The 18,416-nt window shown below is 33.1% G+C and overlaps 1 protein-coding gene across 2 annotated transcripts in view; it reads right to left on the bottom strand.

Moving 5' to 3' along the window:
- Positions 1 to 18,416, bottom strand: part of VPS13B (vacuolar protein sorting 13 homolog B) — a 331,777-nt gene that overhangs the window by 154,021 nt on the left and 159,340 nt on the right. For both annotated transcript variants that reach the window (XM_032222762.1, XM_032222761.1), the window contains exons 31-32: positions 4,174 to 4,377; positions 351 to 477 (exon numbers count right to left, since the gene is read on the bottom strand). In XM_032222762.1, coding sequence (XP_032078653.1) covers positions 351 to 477; positions 4,174 to 4,377 — 331 coding nt within the window. The remainder of the gene's footprint in view (positions 1 to 350; positions 478 to 4,173; positions 4,378 to 18,416) is intronic.

Genomic DNA, 18,416 nt, shown 5'->3' with positions numbered 1-18,416 from the left:
CCCAATGTTGACATTTAAGGATTCTTAGATTGATCTTGGCAAAAGATGCTCAGAAGCCTGATTTAAACATAATTTTGGCCATGGAAAATAAAATGGCATTCCTTGTGGTTGGCATCTCAACTTAAATCCAGTCAATTTTCATTTAAAAGCAGAATTTATTATCCATTAGAGATCTAATAGATGGTGACAATGTTGAAGGATTCAACAAACAATTCTGCCTGGACTTTTTGTTCTGGCCCAACAGGTGCATACTACTCAGTATTTTTAACACAATTTCATGTATTATTTTAATAATTAACAAACATGCAGATATAAAGATCATTGATAAACATCTCATATCTAGTACTGACCTCTGTGTGTAAATTCTCTGGAGAAATTACTTTTGTGAAAATGATGGCAGGAGCTGCAGTTACCCGTACAGTAAAGTCTGTTAAAATTGGAGTTAAAATAGCTCTTCGTTCTTGATGATGTTTTATGCTAAAAAATAAAATGGAATAAATGTGCACTAAATGATAAACTCTTATGGTTAGAAGAATGTTCCTTCATATCTATAAATATTAATTTCTTAACCTAGCAACATTACAGAAAAATGTCTGCTGTGAACTATCAGAAATTAATACAATACTGTTACAATAATGGTCAGAGAACACACACACACATACACAACTGAGCTGAGAAAACGCTCTAAGATTATTTTTTAATGCTATCAATATCCAACATAAACATATAAATGCTATTCCATTAGAAAATATGTAATAAGTATATTTATAAATATATATTTTAAATACTATATACAATTTTAAATAGTCATATTAACTGATACAGTATCCAGAGAAAGAGAGCACTATTCAACATTCGTTGCCTATTGGGGTCCTATTTCTGAATCAGCTAAATTAGCTTTGCAGGATATTTAAATATTTCTCTGAGAAAAGAGGCTAAAGCAGGTATTGGAATTAATGCAACTGTTAAAATAAACTGAAGTGAAGACACTATCTTCAGATCTGAAGGTTTTTCCAGTGGTTCTAAAGAGATAACAAGAAATAAACCCGTGCTTTCTCTACTAATTTTCCTACATGGTACCACTCTTTAATGTTCCCTTAATTTGACCATTTGAGTATCATCAGTGGGGAATGGTATAATGTAGTATGATCATCTAGGCATCTGTTACATATTTATCTTTGAAGCAGAAGGAACATTTGAGAAATACTAAAGTATATGACTCCTTTTTATACATCCAGCTTTGAAAAAAACATTTGTTTCAAGTATAGTACTGAGAAAACAAGTAAATAAATGCTCCAGAATATGTACCCACAAAATAAGTATTAGAGATACAAGTGACCATGTAAACCCTATAACAGAAAATGAATAAAATGGTTCTTTCCCTTATATTCTTGAGGGAGCTTAAGTTATTAAGTTATTAGGAATCATGAATGAAATTAATGCTTTTCTGGCTTTAAAAAAATAACATCCATTTTTCTTTGTAGCTTATATCCACGCCCCTCTTCTAAATCAACAAAGCCTTGTACAATTAAACACACAGGTAAATTTTGCCAGAAATCTCAAGGCACAAAAATTGATAATATCTTTTTATCAGACCTCTCCTAGGATTTTCCAGCCTTTTTATGTTGCTTCTACATGCTGCATATTCAGTGTGGTTAAAAAAGGGAGAAAAATATTCTGGAACCAGCTGCCTTAGAGAAATATTTAGACAGCTTCATTAGACATTTGGAATATTTCAGAATAAAACCTTAATGTTACATGTATACTTTGACCCAAACCTCAAGCACATTTTATCCCAAATTTGCAAGGGCAGCAAGGATCAAGTCAAATCAAAAGAACAAAACATAAAAATCCTAATCCACAGAAAAATACACTATTATTTTATTTTCTTATTACAATTGTCTTGATGATGTTTAAATGTTTATGTAGATTACTCACACATAACAATAATAAACCACAATGATACATTTAATACTGTTGAACAACAATAGGGATTCTGCCTATCCCAAGTCCTTCCCCTTTTGGAAGGACTTTAGACGGATAAAAATGGCAAATAGAACCTAACCATCTGGTTGACTGTGTGATCAACCATCATAATAACAGTAGCTGAAAGGCATTCTAGGTCATTTAAAATACTATCATTGGTCTATTCAAATCTAGATACCAAAGACTTTATATATGTTTAATATGAAGAATTTCATATAGGAATATCAATATATTTCACTTCATCTAATTAATAAGTACAGTGAAGACTTTGTTTAACTTTTAAGACCATACACTTTTCGGGTTTTGATTCTTTTAAGTCAACATAAAAGTTAAAGGGATAGTGTGATCACAAATAAAATACTATTATGCCACTTCCATTAAAACAATTGACTTACAAATGGGCCTTAAATTGCTATTTATATGGATCGTATTTGAGAAGTGATGCTGAAACTAAAACTACAGCAATGTTGAAACTAAAAAAAATGTACGGTAGATATATTTTACCAAAAAACCCGCTGTGAATGATTTTGCCTTAACTGCACAAAAAAAAGCTACATGAATAAAAAGAACCCTTTAGCAAAACCTGCCATGTGTATGCATATATGTAACAAAATCCCACCAAACTGAACTTCTTGGAAAGTTATGGTGAACTGAAGACAGTTCTGCCTCTGTGAATTGAAAATAGCCTCAACTACAGCAAAGGCCAAAGAACTGATGAATAGGTTTCCTTGGAATCTCTTTGGATAAGGAGAGGAAGGGACATTGCCCATATGTGCTCTGGATGACTGCTCCTCATGAGGAAACTGCAGGCTTGCGTGCCAGGAGGCAAAGAGATTAGCAAACTTGTCCAAAACGGTGATAAGAGACTTTTAAAAGACTCTTATCACCGTTAAAAGACAAACTTCACAAATTTCACTTTCTAATCATAACTACCTCTAAGCTATTAGAGAACTTCAGAACAATTACTGAATAAACTGCATGACTTTTCCTTCATTCCTGAACAAAAGAAAAATTTGATCATAAGCTTAAAAAATGAAAGAATCTGAAATAAATTACAAAAAGCTAAATAATATTTTGATCTTAAAAAGTTTTTGTAATATTAAGGGTGTTTTAAGGTTTTAGAGATGCTATATTAAGTTATTCTAAATGCAGCAAATAAACAAGGAACATGGAAAAAATGTACCCACTTGATCTGAAACCTTAGAAAAATGCTTTATGCCAGTGGTTCTCAACCTGTGGGTCGGGACCCCTTTGGGGGTCGAACGACCCTTTCACAGGGATAGCCTCAGACCATCAGAAAACACATATTTTTGAAAAAATACAGAAAACATAAAATAATTCTATGGCTGGGGGTCACCACAACATGAGGAACTGTATTAAAGGGTCATGGCATTGAGACCCATTGCTTTATGCTCCTGAACCATAGCCTTTGCAGGTAATGTTTGGCTCCCCTCCCCACTTTACAATTATAAAATATTGCAGAACTGCATTGATACAGACTCTTTTCAACCTGCATTATTTTAATTGTGTCTTTTGCATTCGCCAAAATGCATATGCTGGTAGCATATCTTTAAAGGACTGTTGTGACCCTTGACTGAAAACAAAATCAAAGTCTATTGTAGCAATGTAATCAAAATGGAGAACTAAAAATGGAAGATGTCAATGTAATATTTCTAACTAGATTTGAGTTGGAAGCCCTCTTTTGCATATCAACAAATCAACAGAAATTTGTCATTTCAGAAACAGCAGCTGTTTTCATTTACAGAAGCACAGAAACTGGTTTCAAGCCAATTGGGGGAAAACATTTTTGTCGTCTGTTGGCTTTAAAATGTCTAAACTAGTTCTGTTCAAACTTTTAAAAAAGTACAAAAGGGATAATAATGCTGCTTTTCTAGACTAGTAATGGGAATGCCAGGTTTTGGCCCGTGTTAAACCTTATGGCTATAATAAGCTATTTCAAAAATATAGACATAACTGTATCTGTAGGATTATTGTACAACAATTCTATAAACAGTTTGAAATGCACTGTTCAGAATCCTAGCTCATGGAAAACGTGTTTGCAACGGAATGCAAACATACACTTCTATGTATAAATAAAAAAACCAATTAGCTCAAATCTATGAGATGCTGTTATCATTATGCTTTTGCTTAGAATCCACAAAGCACCACTTCCAAGCAGATTCTTACCTACTGGCCATATTCCATTCAAGTGCGGGATTCTGAGAATTCCTTTCATTCTCTGGCACAGCCCTGCTTTTACCATTTTCCTTCTCTGGCTTTAGCTGCTCCCATTGAGCAGTACCAATGTTGATGGACTGGAGGTCTATTTGATACTGTCTGTCTTCAACCTCTGAACCAGGATCTCGAAGAACTCCCAAATTCAATGCTCTCCTATGATGGGAGAAATCAAACAATGTCATTATTTTTTTCAAATCCAAAGCTAACTCAACAGTTTTAAGATAACAATAATATTAATTTAAAGTTATTATGAGATCCGATGCAGTCACTTACCCATTTATTCTGTTGGGAGACTAATATTCGAACAGTTTTTCATACAGCACCTGAATTTTCTGTAGTGATTCTATTTTCATTCTAATTTGTTTCGTTTCTTTTATTTCTTCTTCTACCATATCCAATCCCCCACTCCCAATTATTCTTCGTAGTACCAAACAATGGTCTATCTCATGTCATAGCTTCTCACTGTTACATATTCTTAATTAATTCTCTTAAATTATAATTATAAAATAAACCACAATTTTAGATTTGTATCATTCTTTTGTTATGTGAACATATTAAAATACATATTCAAAAGAAACAGAACATTTTTTCTAAGTAGGTAACTCATTTTTCCATTATTTTTGGATCTCCAAATGGAGCAGAGTAGGCGAAATAAAGAAATAAACGCCGGATCTATTTTATCCATCCCATTTCTCTAATTTTCACATATTTATTTTATTTTATTTCATTTCATTTGTTAATTTGCATGTTTTACCATTATGCTTCTTATACTCCAAGTCATAATCTTCCTTATGCTGTGGTCATCATCATCAAATGGACCCATAACTATTGATCTCTTAGGCATATATCAATTAAGAATTTCACTTGTAAACTAGAAGCATAGACTAGTTTCATTCTTAAATGGCAAGATTTAAACTGGATAAAATGAATTATAAATTTGAAAAGCATAATTCTGAATTTGATATAGAGCTCTGTACTAATGATGATTGTATTATTGCTAAGATCTATAAACTTTATTGAAAAGGAAACAGAGGACAATAAAGTTAAAGATTGTTATAATAAAACAGGAAAAAAAGCAGATATAATCTATAGTCGGACCAATGGGAGAGTATATAGAAGAAAGGATTAAAATTTACATTGATTTATATAATCTTAAAGAGAATTTTCATAAAATGATGTATTGTTAGTACACCACCAGATAAATTGTTAAAAATTATAAGAAAATTTCAAATACTTGTTGGATATCTAATCAATCGAGGGAGCATTTTTTCATCTTTGGTGGACATGTAAATCAGATGGAAAATGTCAAGCATCTAATGCACCTAATCCATACATTTAGCATCAATAACTAAAATATATCAAGGTCAATGGCACAGAGGTCAGAGTGTGGCAACCATACTAGAGTAATTCCTTATATATAACCAATTTCGTTGTATTTAAGTACAATGACAATAAAGATTATAATTATAGAATTCTCACCATTCAAATCAAACATTCTTACTTGGGCAGAACATAAATCCTGTACAGACTTAGAGTAGTAGAAAATAAACATGTTTTAAAGTTGGTTTCAGCTATGGATTATACCAAATTTGTCACAGGTCAATAGTTGTTTTCTTACACCGTTACTTTAGCTGCATCATACACCTTAATTCCAAAGAAAATCATAAAGAATCTATTATACTGGAAAATATACTGTGTCAAGTGAACTTGGCTAATTTCCAGGATATCACTCAGACTTCAGCAGAATTTCAATTATGTCACAGGTATCATTCAGTTTTAAAGCTATCCAGTTTCATCAGTCTTTAGAACACATGTTTTGGTGACTGACCAAACACTCAGTGTTGGAATATGTATTAGCGCTATCATGTTTATTGCTGTAAAGAAGGATCCAGTTTTTATCTCTTTATATCTTAGTATTTCCAGCTAGTAGTGGATAAGACTGATACCATGGAGAGCTGCAAGCAATCAGAGGTTGTCTCCTCTTATGGAAATTGATCATTTACGGACTAGGTCAAAAATTATGCTTATATTTTATTTATTAAGGGACAGGTATAGAAGTTTCCTTATTCATTACCTTCCTTATAGCAATCTTTTGTTGACTATTTTGGCACTTCATTAAACTTTAATGTCAGAGCCCAAAACAATCAGCTAAACTTTCAAACTTTAGCAAATTGCATTTTTGCATTAATATATAGTAACCGGACAATAAATGACTAAAACTTCTCTAAACTCTTTTTTTTTTTTTGCCATCCTATAAGATCTCTGTCCTCTTCTTTGCAGGTGGCATCAAAGGATAAATTGAAAGTCTACCATAGTTGGTAAATAACACAGTAATGTAATACAGTCAAAGAAGACCTTAAGCATGTAACCGGAAACATAACTTTAATGTTTTCCTTTTTAAATTGATTTAGTCTGGGTCAGGCATTTTGTATGTTTATACAAGAAACAGCTCATGTTGAATCAGTTACTATTCATTGCTGAATAGGCAAAATTCAGAGGCTTATTGCAAGAAATTCAACATGTATTCTCTTACAGTCCACTGGAGAATTATAAAAGGCTATAGAAAGCAGGTAAAAAAAGCTCCCAAACAAAAATATTTTTAAATGTTATAAGTAATAGTACAATATGATATAATCGTATTTAATATAAAAAACTTTTATACCTTTATCTACTTTACAAAACTAGATATTATAGATGGTTATAACATTTAGCTCTCAGTAGTATGCTTTGAAGTTTACATCTAGGGAAACAGTTTTTCTTGGCTTAACATGCTTTTTAAAGGTTTTTATAAAGATGAAATATCAATATACTGTAAACTGCTCTTAACAAAGGATCCAAAGAGCAGGTGTTCACTTTCTGTGAGTTGAAGTATTTTTGTGTTCATCTAGTCAAGGTATTAGGTGTAAGAAGTGTTCAAAAAGAAAAAGCTTTTGGCATACATATTTTTCTTCCCATTTTCTCTTTCATGCGGTTTTATGTCTAAGAGCCAAAACATTACTTCAACCTGGAGCACCTCTAAAAACGTATTTTGGCCTTTTAAAAATAACCTAGTTTAAGAAATATGGGAAAGACCACAAAACAATAAATAATTTTCTCTCCAGCAAAGTAATAAATTCTGCCCTACGCAGATTTGTAATAATAGTACGTTAAAGAGCGAGAGAAATTCATGGCTAGTCATGTCACCTAAAATATAAAATATGTCACATATTTTTAGGTGACATGACCAGTCATGAATGTCTCGATTTGAATTGAGATCATTGTACTGCCATGGGATTTTTTAACTCCTCTTATTTTTTTTCTTAATTAATAATATTTATGTACCGTATATACTCGAGTATAAGCCGAGTTTTTCAGCCCACTTTTTGGGCTGAAAAAAGCCGCCTCGGCTTATACTCGAGTCTACAACTGGATCCGGCAGTGCTGTTGCCTGTTGGAGGAGAAGGAGGCGAACCAGCCTGCCATCGCCGGCCACCGCTAGCCCCGCCGCTCTTCCCGACCCCTTCCAAGCCCCACAGTCCAGCGGATGGAGCAGCGAAGCCCCGGGGCTTCGCTGCTGCTCCCCGCATTTGCTGCACGGGGATCCCTTGGAGAGGGGATTCCAGCCTGCCATCGCCAGCCACCGCTAGCCCCGCCGCTCTTCCCACCCCCTTCCAAGCCCCACAGTCCAGCGGATGGAGCAGCGAAGCCCCGGGGCTTCGCTGCTGCTCCCCGCATTTGCTGCACGGGGATCCCTTGGAGAGGGGATTCCAGCCTGCCATCGCCGGCCACCGCTAGCCCCGCCGCTCTTCCCACCCCCTTCCAAGCCCCACAGTCCAGCGGATGGAGCAGAAGCAGCTCCGGGGCTTGGAAGGGGGTGGGAAGAGCGGCGGGGCTAGCGGTGGCCGGCGATGGCAGGCTGGTTCGCCTCCTCCTCCTCCAACAGCACTGCCGGATATCCGCCCAACGCTGCGGGGGCGCCAGCGGGAGCTTTGGCGGCTTCACCTCAGCCGCAGCGCTGGGCAGCAAATGTGCTGGTGCTGTTGGAGGAGGAGGAGGAGGCGGCAGCAATAGCACCTGAGGACAGGACAAGAAGCAATGGAAACTTGTCAGAAGGAGACTCAAGCTGGAAATAACGAGAAATCTGACAGTAAGAACAATTAAAATCCTAGGAAAATGTCCTTTCATGAAAAATTACTTTTTCAGTTAACTCTGCCTGACATTAGTTGGGTGAACAGAAATATTAGTTGGCCAATTCTAAAAGGGAGCACCAGAAAGAACTTAAAATATTTTTTAAGAGAGCTGGGTTTTTCATTTATATTATATGTATGAACAGAATTAACACAAATTGCAGATACCAATCAAACATAAAGAAAAAAAGGATGAAATAATGCTCATTTTTAAAAACTCAGTGAAAATAAAAACAATATACCAAGAAGGTGGCATACTGGTTGTGATTTGATCTCTTCGGGGGATCCCAGGGATCCCCTATACAAGTATTTTAATATTGCAGACTTGCAGTATTATAAGTCATACTGATATTATAGAACACTTTAATTAAGCGGGTCCCTTGAATAAACATAACTTTGAGTTTCAAATAACACTGATTTTTTATTTTTGAAATTTACCATAGCTGCTGCATTTCCCACCCTAGGCTTATACTCGAGTCAATAACTTTTCCAGCTTTTTGGGGGTAAAATTAGGTGCCTCGGCTTATATTCGGGTCGGCTTATACTCGAGTATATACGGTACATGTATATGCATATGTATATGTAGCTTTAAACTACTGTCCGTTTAAGCAAAAGGTACAAATACCTAAATTTTATTCTTATGAAAAAATAATATATCACATAAGATGTGAAACAGAAAAAGTAAGGTACCCAAAGTTAATGTGTGCCAAGAGACATACAACCCTTTGTGTCCAATAGGATCTTTTATACAAAGCTAATTAATAAAAACGAGAGCAAGCATGGCTGTATGCAAAGTATAAGTCTCAAGCATCTCTATCCATAATCTTTCTTATTAAAAAATAATAAAAAAATAAAATCTAAAGGATCTCGTTAAAACCTGTTTATTTGACTAGAAAAATCATTAAAGAAAACTGGAACTGCCTTGCATTGTTGAGGGTAGAAATGGTAACAGGTAGCAATGCAGTAGATGTTTTGAAATACTTCTATCCTTATTGACAACCAACTTTATGAATTTGCACGCTTCCCCAAACAGCTGTTTTGCAAAGAACCCATAAAATACCAAACTTTTAAGTTTCCCCCACAACCCTAAAGACTTGGACTCCACAATCTAGAGATTAGACAATATTTTAATTATTAACAACTGAATTTAAACAAAAGAAAACAAGTCTACACGATATTTGTTATAGCTTATGAACCTAAAAGGCAAATAGTTTACAAAATATAGGAAAACCCCATATGAAATCCAATACTGTCCTGTGATGTGGTTGCCATAGACACCATAATCCATATTCTTCTACCAATTGTTCAGGGATTTTTGCCACCAGTTGATTAATCTCTTTCATTTAAGTTTCCAAGACACCGTCATAGCTTTTATATGACTATCTGTTAATATTATGTGTAAGTTTAGCCCACAAATCATTGCTAATAGTTGTAGTTGTTAAGGGTAGTTTTGTGTTGTTCATTTTATTAATTATGTTTATTAATTAATTATTGAAATAAAGTTCTGTTTGTTTGTCAGACATGTGGATATTTCTAAGATGTAACACATTCAATTTATAATAAGATAAAACATATTCTAAGCATTTATTGATGATACAGTTTTGGCCTGGAAATCACATGAAAAGCTCCACGAAACAAATCCATTCATTAGCTAAGCAAATTCATGCCGTCAATTAACTGAATCTTACAGTGGAAACCAATATGCATAGTTGGTTAATATGTATAAAATGCCTAAAAAACATGTAACAACCCTCACAAGTTGTTTCAAAAACTGATAAGTGGCAATTTTGCTCTGAAATAGCATGGAAATAGTGTGAAGATTCTTAACGCACAAAGAATCTTGGGAAAGTTTATCTTAAAATATTAAAATATGGTATTTTTAAGAATAATTCCAAGCTTTTGCAAGTCATGTAAATACTAGCTACAGTGTCTAATTTAAATTATCAGATACTTCTAGTATTCCCTCCCAAAAATGAAATTATCTTTAAAAAACAAAGGAAACCTTCCCATAAAATTTAATAAAGCAATCAGCTTAAGGGCAAGACGATAGCCCTGTCATTATAACAGTGGCAGCTTAATACCACTTATAATGTTTGTTTTCCATTTAAGAGGGTCAGCATAATGAAATGGACCACAGCCTGGTCAAAACTGACTGTAGGAGATGGATCCTATGAAAGCCACTGAACACATGAAAGGAATTACAGTAGACCACACATCAAACGTTTGGGCCTTGGTGCTTCCTTCCTCTTATCCTAGTGGCAGGAAATGCACTACATATCCCGTGAGGTGACCAGACATTTAAAAGTAGTGCCTTGTTCCAAAAAGCTCTGTGTACAATAATTTACCACAAATAAGCAGAAGACTGTTTTCCACTGCAGTTGTCTTCTAGACTTGTAACTGGAGCACAGTAGTGGGAACAAAGGTAAAGTACATTAACTATACAATGTATTTTCAATCTGTCTGATTGAAGGGGGAAATAAGAAAACCCTGATTTCTGAAAAGTTGTAGGTTTTTATTATGTGAATGTATATAACTTATCTGTTATTATTTGTAAAAGTGGCCTATGTCTTCTTTAAATACCTCAGTTAAAAGACTGGCATATCGGGTTATGTGTATTATATTATTTTTTTAAAAAGATTCTATGGCAAAAAGTTTGATTTGCTTTTAAGCCTATTCTTACATGCATAACATAATCTAAATCATTCTGTAAATGAGGAAGTGAATAATTCTAAATGCATGCAAAATGTTTGGATGACCAGCCAGGAATATAACTTTTCTAAACAGACTCAGAAACATGGTCAGAGGAAATAGAGGTTAGCAGTTGTAACAGATTGTGCCAAAATAAAATGTAATGAAGTAATGCATTCTTTATGGATTTGCATTCTGTGTGAAAAATTTAGTTCAGAACACAACATTGCTTGCCAGTAATAGGAGACCAGGGTTTGGCTTTCCCAAACTTCATACAAACATTTGGCTTAGTACAAAACTGAGTAAACAGACTCCTTCTGATTCTCTATTAATGTTAATCTGGTCATATGTGGTAGTCACAGGGTTGCTTCATGTTGTTTGTTTAGTGGTACAATACCTCAGCCTTATCAGGTGCTGTATATATATTCACCTGGAAGTTCTGAGGTTAAGTTTCACTGAACATGAGCTTCGTGTTTACTGAGTAGTAATTATTTTTATATAGGATAAAACAGAACTTTCACAGTGTGTTTGATAAGTTGACATGGGACAGGAATTCTTTTTCATTGTTGTGTCAATTTATCAAACCATATGTGGATATCAATCAAATCCTCTATTAAGCACAATGAATTAATTTCAAAAGCTAAAGAACAACTCATATGATAACTAGGATGCTCTCCACTTACATTAAATACACTATATTGCCAAAAGTATTCGCTCACAACTGAGTCTGATTATGTGGATGGGTGAGCGAATACTTTTGGCAATATAGTGTATATGATATATACACCATGTTGCTCTATTTTATTGCTGCATTGCTCAAATATTATATATTTAAATATTATAGAAGAAGAAAATCTCAGGTGGGTTATTATTCAACTTATTATTCAGCTGCCTCCTGAAATGACAAAATTGCTGCTGCATTTAATAGATTTTTTTAATGGAAGAAAATGTGGTGTATTTCATAAGCTATTTATTTAAATACATATTTTTCAGCAATATACCTTAGAAATTGCATAGTTCTACTATATAAAGTATCTAACTATTAAAATAAGAGGACGTTTCATGTTTCATATTGACATATATATAGTTACTTTGTGATAATAAAACAGGTTTTTCTAAAAAATATCTGTCCCACAGTATTCCTGTAAGTGTTTATCTTTATTTTTCACCCTATCACGAGAAACCTGTGGGGTCCTCACCTACAACAATTAAATATTCTTGCCAAAGCTGAAATTCAAGACTGTTGTATTAATAGAATCAACATTTGCTCTTCGTTTAAAGACAAAGTTCATTCTACCGAATCAGTGAAATATTAACCAAGAACAACTATACTCAACATATTAATGGTAAATAAATGTTTTATTCTCACTTGCTTTAAAATATGATAAAGACTTTGTGTATTTACATGCTGGACTTCTTTCCTAAGTTTGTATTCTGAGTATTTTAGATGTATAGAGATTATCTAAACCAAATTCCCAGTTTGAGGTCTTTCTCAAGTAAAATATTTGAGGAATACAAAGTGAATGTCTCCATTGATCCCCTAACACTGGTTGCTCAGTTGGAATTTAATAGAATGAAGAGTTGATTATTTCCAATAGGTAAAGGCATTTGTAAAAATGGTAATTTATCTAAGGTTGCTACTTAGATGTCAATGTCTATAAACTCATAACTGTTTCAGAAAAATAAACTCTGTGTTTCTCACTGTTATATTTCTTCTCTTTAATAATAAAATAAAAGTGCTATGGATTCATAGACAAAAGTCCTTTACACAAAACTGGACATTGGAGACAAGAAATCTCCAGCTCAGATAAAAATAATTAAGTTAGTATAAAATAAAAGGGAAGGAAAAGGAAAGAACTGGCAATCAAGCATTAGGAAAAATGAATAATCAACTTTTTCTATATTTATCTGATAAAAAACTGTAGAGAACAAATCTTTGAATAAATTTTCTCTTACTTTTTTTCTGTTCCACTAAATTCTGTAAGCTATTAAGAAATGAAAACATAGCAATAATTTCCTAGGGCCACGTGGAAATTGATACTTTAAAAAAATGTATACTATTGTTTATATAAACCATTTGATCTTGATCTTTTGTTTTAAAGCATTATCATTCTAATGTTTCAGATATGGTCCATGGTTTCAAAGGGGAAATTATTTAAGCTAAATAAAAAAGCAAGAGTAATAACTGCTTTCAATTATTTAATGAGATCAGGCTAAGGTCTGTTAATATGTTTATTGTGTAAGGCAGAACTGTATCACTGAGAAAATTCATTGGAAAAATAATTTTGAAATTCATGCATAACTTTTAAAAAGTCCTATTAATTGAGCAATAGCTGTTTAAGAATTAAAAACATCATACACACACATAAAAACAGGTATTAATTGGTGTGATTTTAAAGAAAAACATTTCTATTCTTTCTCAGACGAAAAATCCTAAATCAGAATTGGTCAAGCTGAAGCTCATGGGATGCATAGGTTCTCCATTTGCTGTTTCCAGGTCACATGTTCCAACATTGGGACTGAACATTTAGCCTCACCCACTCCGCTGATGTGATTTTTCTGCTGATGTCATAAAATCAAAGGACATGTAACCCCCCCTCCCTAGGAGATCACCCTCCTCAACTGCTTAGAGGAGAATATTTGTCCAAAATTTGCTACTGAGAAAAGGACATATACATATATGTAACAAAAGAGTGGTTAGGGGAGTCAGTATAAACCTGCTGATTCCAATTCATCAAAATAGGCCCTAAAACACAAGCTGCACCAAACTTGAGGCAACATTCTGAAAACAAGAACTCCAACCATGGAGTGAACACTTTGGCTGGCCAGAAAAATGAGCACCTTATCACTTCTTTTCTTTTTATCTAGCAAAACCTCTGATGATGATTGGGGAATTTCTAGTACTGGACAGAACAATGTAGTTCGGGGGTGCTTCTAGAATTATTATTCTCATTGTAATTCTAATGTGGAACTAGTGATTTCCTTACCATTGTGAGTTGTGACAGTTGTAAAGTGGGTCATCACATGACCAATTTGATTTTGGACATTTTATTGCACTGATAATTAAGCAAACACTGCAGTCATTAAGCAAAAGCTGTAGTCTTTTTTCCGCTATGCAAAGTTTTTGCCAAAAACTGGAAGTAAACACCAGTTCCTGGTAAAAACAAACAAACATAGTAAACCACAGTCAAGTGATCCTGGAATGCTGCAAATTAATGCAGGCTGGTTGACAACAGCCCCAAATGCTGTCATGTGACTGGAAGGGTCACCAGAACTTTGAAACTGGGTCATAAATATCTTTTGGGTGTTCCATTACAACATGGTGGTCATAACATGATGGGCTACACTTGCTCTTGGTACAAATGTTGCAACAATCTATGACCCAAGTATATGAGAGACTGCTGTTGATTGAAGATTATACTGCATATATTAAGATATGTAAGGTGTTACCTTCCTTTCATTTGTAGACAGGACTTTTTATGGTAATGTTTCAACTCTAGAATATTCTCTCTTCAGAAATTTATGAAGAGCTTACTATAACTCCTGTTCAATACCTATTGAAAACTCATATTTTCATATACATATTTTTTAAAGAAATACTGCATGATTTCTATTTCGTTTTTAGTCTCTCCTGCCCATATTGTAAAACAATTGTGCTATTTTATATTGTGTTCGTACCACTGCTTGTTTTGTTTTTTTAATTATTGCATTGTGAATGGTTTTGAATGCACAATAAATAATTATTTATTTAATTACAGTGATAGCTGTTTATGGCCCTTTTCCCCCCTCAAATAAATGCATTGAGATACCCTAGCGGCACTTTGCAACAGGTATAGTTTAAGCAGAATTATGAAAATTGGCACTTTTATGGTTTTTCCTACACTAAAATACTTTCTTTATAAACCATTTATAATGTCTCAAATGTCTCCTAAAGGGATTAATTAAAATTACAATATAAAGTGACATATTTTAAATGAATGTTATTACAGTCCACAAAAACATTGCACAACTCTGCTTTTCTCCCAATTTCTTTTACAATGAAGCAAGAAGCTAAGAATGAAGCTAATAACAGTCCCAGCCACAAGCCTGAATTTTCCATATGAAACTATCTAGGTCCTCTATAAATCAAACTAGCTATGTCACTTGCAAGTAACCCTATCAAACCCCATCACAATGCAACTTTCTTCTTACAACTTTTCTCAATTGTGAAGATCCAGACTGAATCCACCTGAAATGTATGTTCATTTCAAAACTCAATTGAGAATTTTTTCTGATACTTTTATTTTTAGCTATTGTCATATAATATCTTAATATCCTGGCTTATAACACACTATTTTATGGATTTAACACAATGTGTTCTGCTGCAACAAATGCACCAATGAGCTTTCTATTAATTCCATGCAGATCTCAATCAGCCTGCATAAATGACAGAAAAAAAGATTTGGCTAACTATCTGACTGCAATCATTGTCCCAGTCTTATTTTACTTGTTATTATTGTTTGCATTTAATACATTCCTTGCTAGAATTATCATTTCATTTTTGCCTTACAGGATCAGTCACGACAAGCTAAAAAAAATCATACCTAAATCACAAAAATTTCTAATGCTTGTTTTTCTTGTTTACAAATAGTAACTGCAGTGATTAAAACACTGGATATGTTGTGAAGAACCTTGAATAAATGTATGTATTATATTTTGTACATAGTAACTCTCTCTCTCTCACACACACATACACACACACACACATTAAAGAGATTATTGAAAAGACAATAAAGAATCCCCTTCTCCCTGATATTAATTATGCAATATTTAGATAAGTTCAAACATGTGTGATTTCAGATTAATTCAAATTAACCTGTCTGCAGTGCAAATTGTATAATAATATTTGTAGCATATTTTAATAGCACAAGCCAAACTATGATGTATCCTAAGGTAATATAATATCCCAAAATAAAAGCACATCTGTCAGCTGAAAATCCCATGGAGAAAAATACATATATACATATGCATATATTAGCTGGCCAGAAAAGAACTTCACTGGAAAACTTTAGATTTATTGATATGTTTTATGATCTAAAATATATACTGTAATTGTCTGAAATTGGGGGACAATTACATGGGTGAATGGATTAAAATATATTTATTCTGTGTAAAACTTGCAATGAAAAATAGATCTTATGTAGTTACTAATTCATGAATAGAGTTGAATAAAGAGAAAGATTTTCAATTTGATGGAATCAATAATGGGATACTACATTAATTAATAATCTACTTGTAATAAGGTAAGAATAGTGAAGACAAAAAAACCCTAGAATGTGCAAAGATTTTAGAGAAAATGGGGAAGGAAGGAAGGAAGGAAGGAAGGAAGGAAGGAAGGAAGGAAGGAAGGAAGGAAGGAAGGAAGGAAGGAAGGATCATATAGAGCTAAAGTTAAAAAAAATCTCATAGATAAAACCCAATCATCAGAGATAATCAGAGAGCCCACAAGTATTGTTGGAATAAACTATAAGCTGTACATCTTCACAATATATTAAATTAAAAGTGTACCATAATGAAAATAAATAAAAAGTTTTAAACATTACTGTGAAATAATTTTTGAAATTTTTCTCAAACCAATATATTGCATAATTGCAATTTAGTCAGATGCAGAGCTAAAAAAGGAAAACTAATTTTTCTGAAGGTATTCTTTTTCTAGTAATAGTATCTACTACTACTATTATTTTTAAATATTGTTTTTAAACATATGCATGTCAGCAAGGTATCCTTGAAATGAAATGTTTAAAAGGGTATTTTTAAAATTAGCAGGAAATTTAAGAATCATTTAGTAGAAAGTCATCTAAATGTAAAAAAAAATCTATTCTAAAGGAACAAATGTAAAGTTATGCCATAATGGGATAAATTGGATATCAAATATCCAATTTGATATTTTATACACACACACACACACACACACACACACACCACATACACACATATACATATACATACCAATATAATATATTGTAGAGAAGATACTTCATTTTAAAAGACAGTCAAAGAAACATATGCTACATTTTCATACTGGATATATAGACAAAATACAAGAAATCATAATAGAGCCTACAAAAAAGATCATTCAACAAAAAAATCATAATATAGATAAACACATATTTTATAAGCACAGGATTAGGTTAAAAGTTTTAATATTTAATTAATTAGTAAATATAATTAATTGGTAAATGTACTATGTTGTTTCATGCTAAAAGAAACTCATATTTCAGATAGACCCTCTTTTTTGAAAGCACTTTTTTTATTTGTGTATCACAGCAACATCCAGTACTGGTTTCAACTGAATCTACACAATCTGCCCCAAGAGATATAACTGTTTTAGTTCAGTTACATAATTATTGATTTATATAACTTTTAAATGTATTTATTATGAAAGTACTGAAATACAAGAAATTTGTAAAAAGCAAAAATTGGGATGCATAGAAAGTAGATAAAAAGGGAGGAGGGGAACAAGTTAATGCCAAAAAAAGAAATCATTAAATTTAAAAAATACATAATGAAAAATGGATTTCATCCTTTCCTTAACTTTCATTTATATCTTCAGCCACAGCCATAGTTTATATATGTTAACTATGTCAAATATTGATATAAAGCAGCAATTGTTAGTTTTTATTTAAGTCCTAAAACCTGTATTTCAGATATTGAACTCTATTTTGTGACTTACTGTATTCAAAGGAATGTTTCTTGAACTTATATATACTGTCAATTTTGCCATTGTGTTCTCCAATTTTAATCTCCCAGTTGTAATATTGCAGGCAAAACAAATTTTGATGCAGATACATACTAAACAAAACTGTTCAGTTATTTGAATAAGGCAATATTCCAATAACATATATTTTTGGCTTGTTCAATTAGATGTATTTATGATATGAATCATGAATGTGAAGGTGAATGTATTTATGATGTGAAATTCACTATCTAACAATGAAACAATGACATAATTTAAGGTTAACGGACATAATTCTGCCTCCCAAATGCATCTGACTCACAGGATATTCTCCAAAGCTAAAGCTAATTCCTGCCAACATAGACATCATTTTAGACGTCACAGCCACATTATCTCAATATGACATCAAAACAGGGCAAAGCAAAAGATTATTCTTTTGTATTTTCTGTTAGTCTAATGTTAAAAGATGGTTTCAAAGACAACATTTAGATTAATGGCAGGGTACATGTTAACTTAATTAATTTAAAATAATGAAACTGACTCCCAAACTCTTTCTAACCCAATTCAAGGTATTGTACTGCGTAGTATCATCAAGGTTATGGTTCTATGTAGTTGAAAGTTCC

Source organism: Thamnophis elegans, chromosome 8 (genome assembly GCF_009769535.1).
Source record: "Thamnophis elegans isolate rThaEle1 chromosome 8, rThaEle1.pri, whole genome shotgun sequence".
Taxonomy (NCBI): domain Eukaryota; kingdom Metazoa; phylum Chordata; class Lepidosauria; order Squamata; family Colubridae; genus Thamnophis; species Thamnophis elegans.
This window is presented reverse-complemented; position numbering and strand designations above follow the sequence as displayed.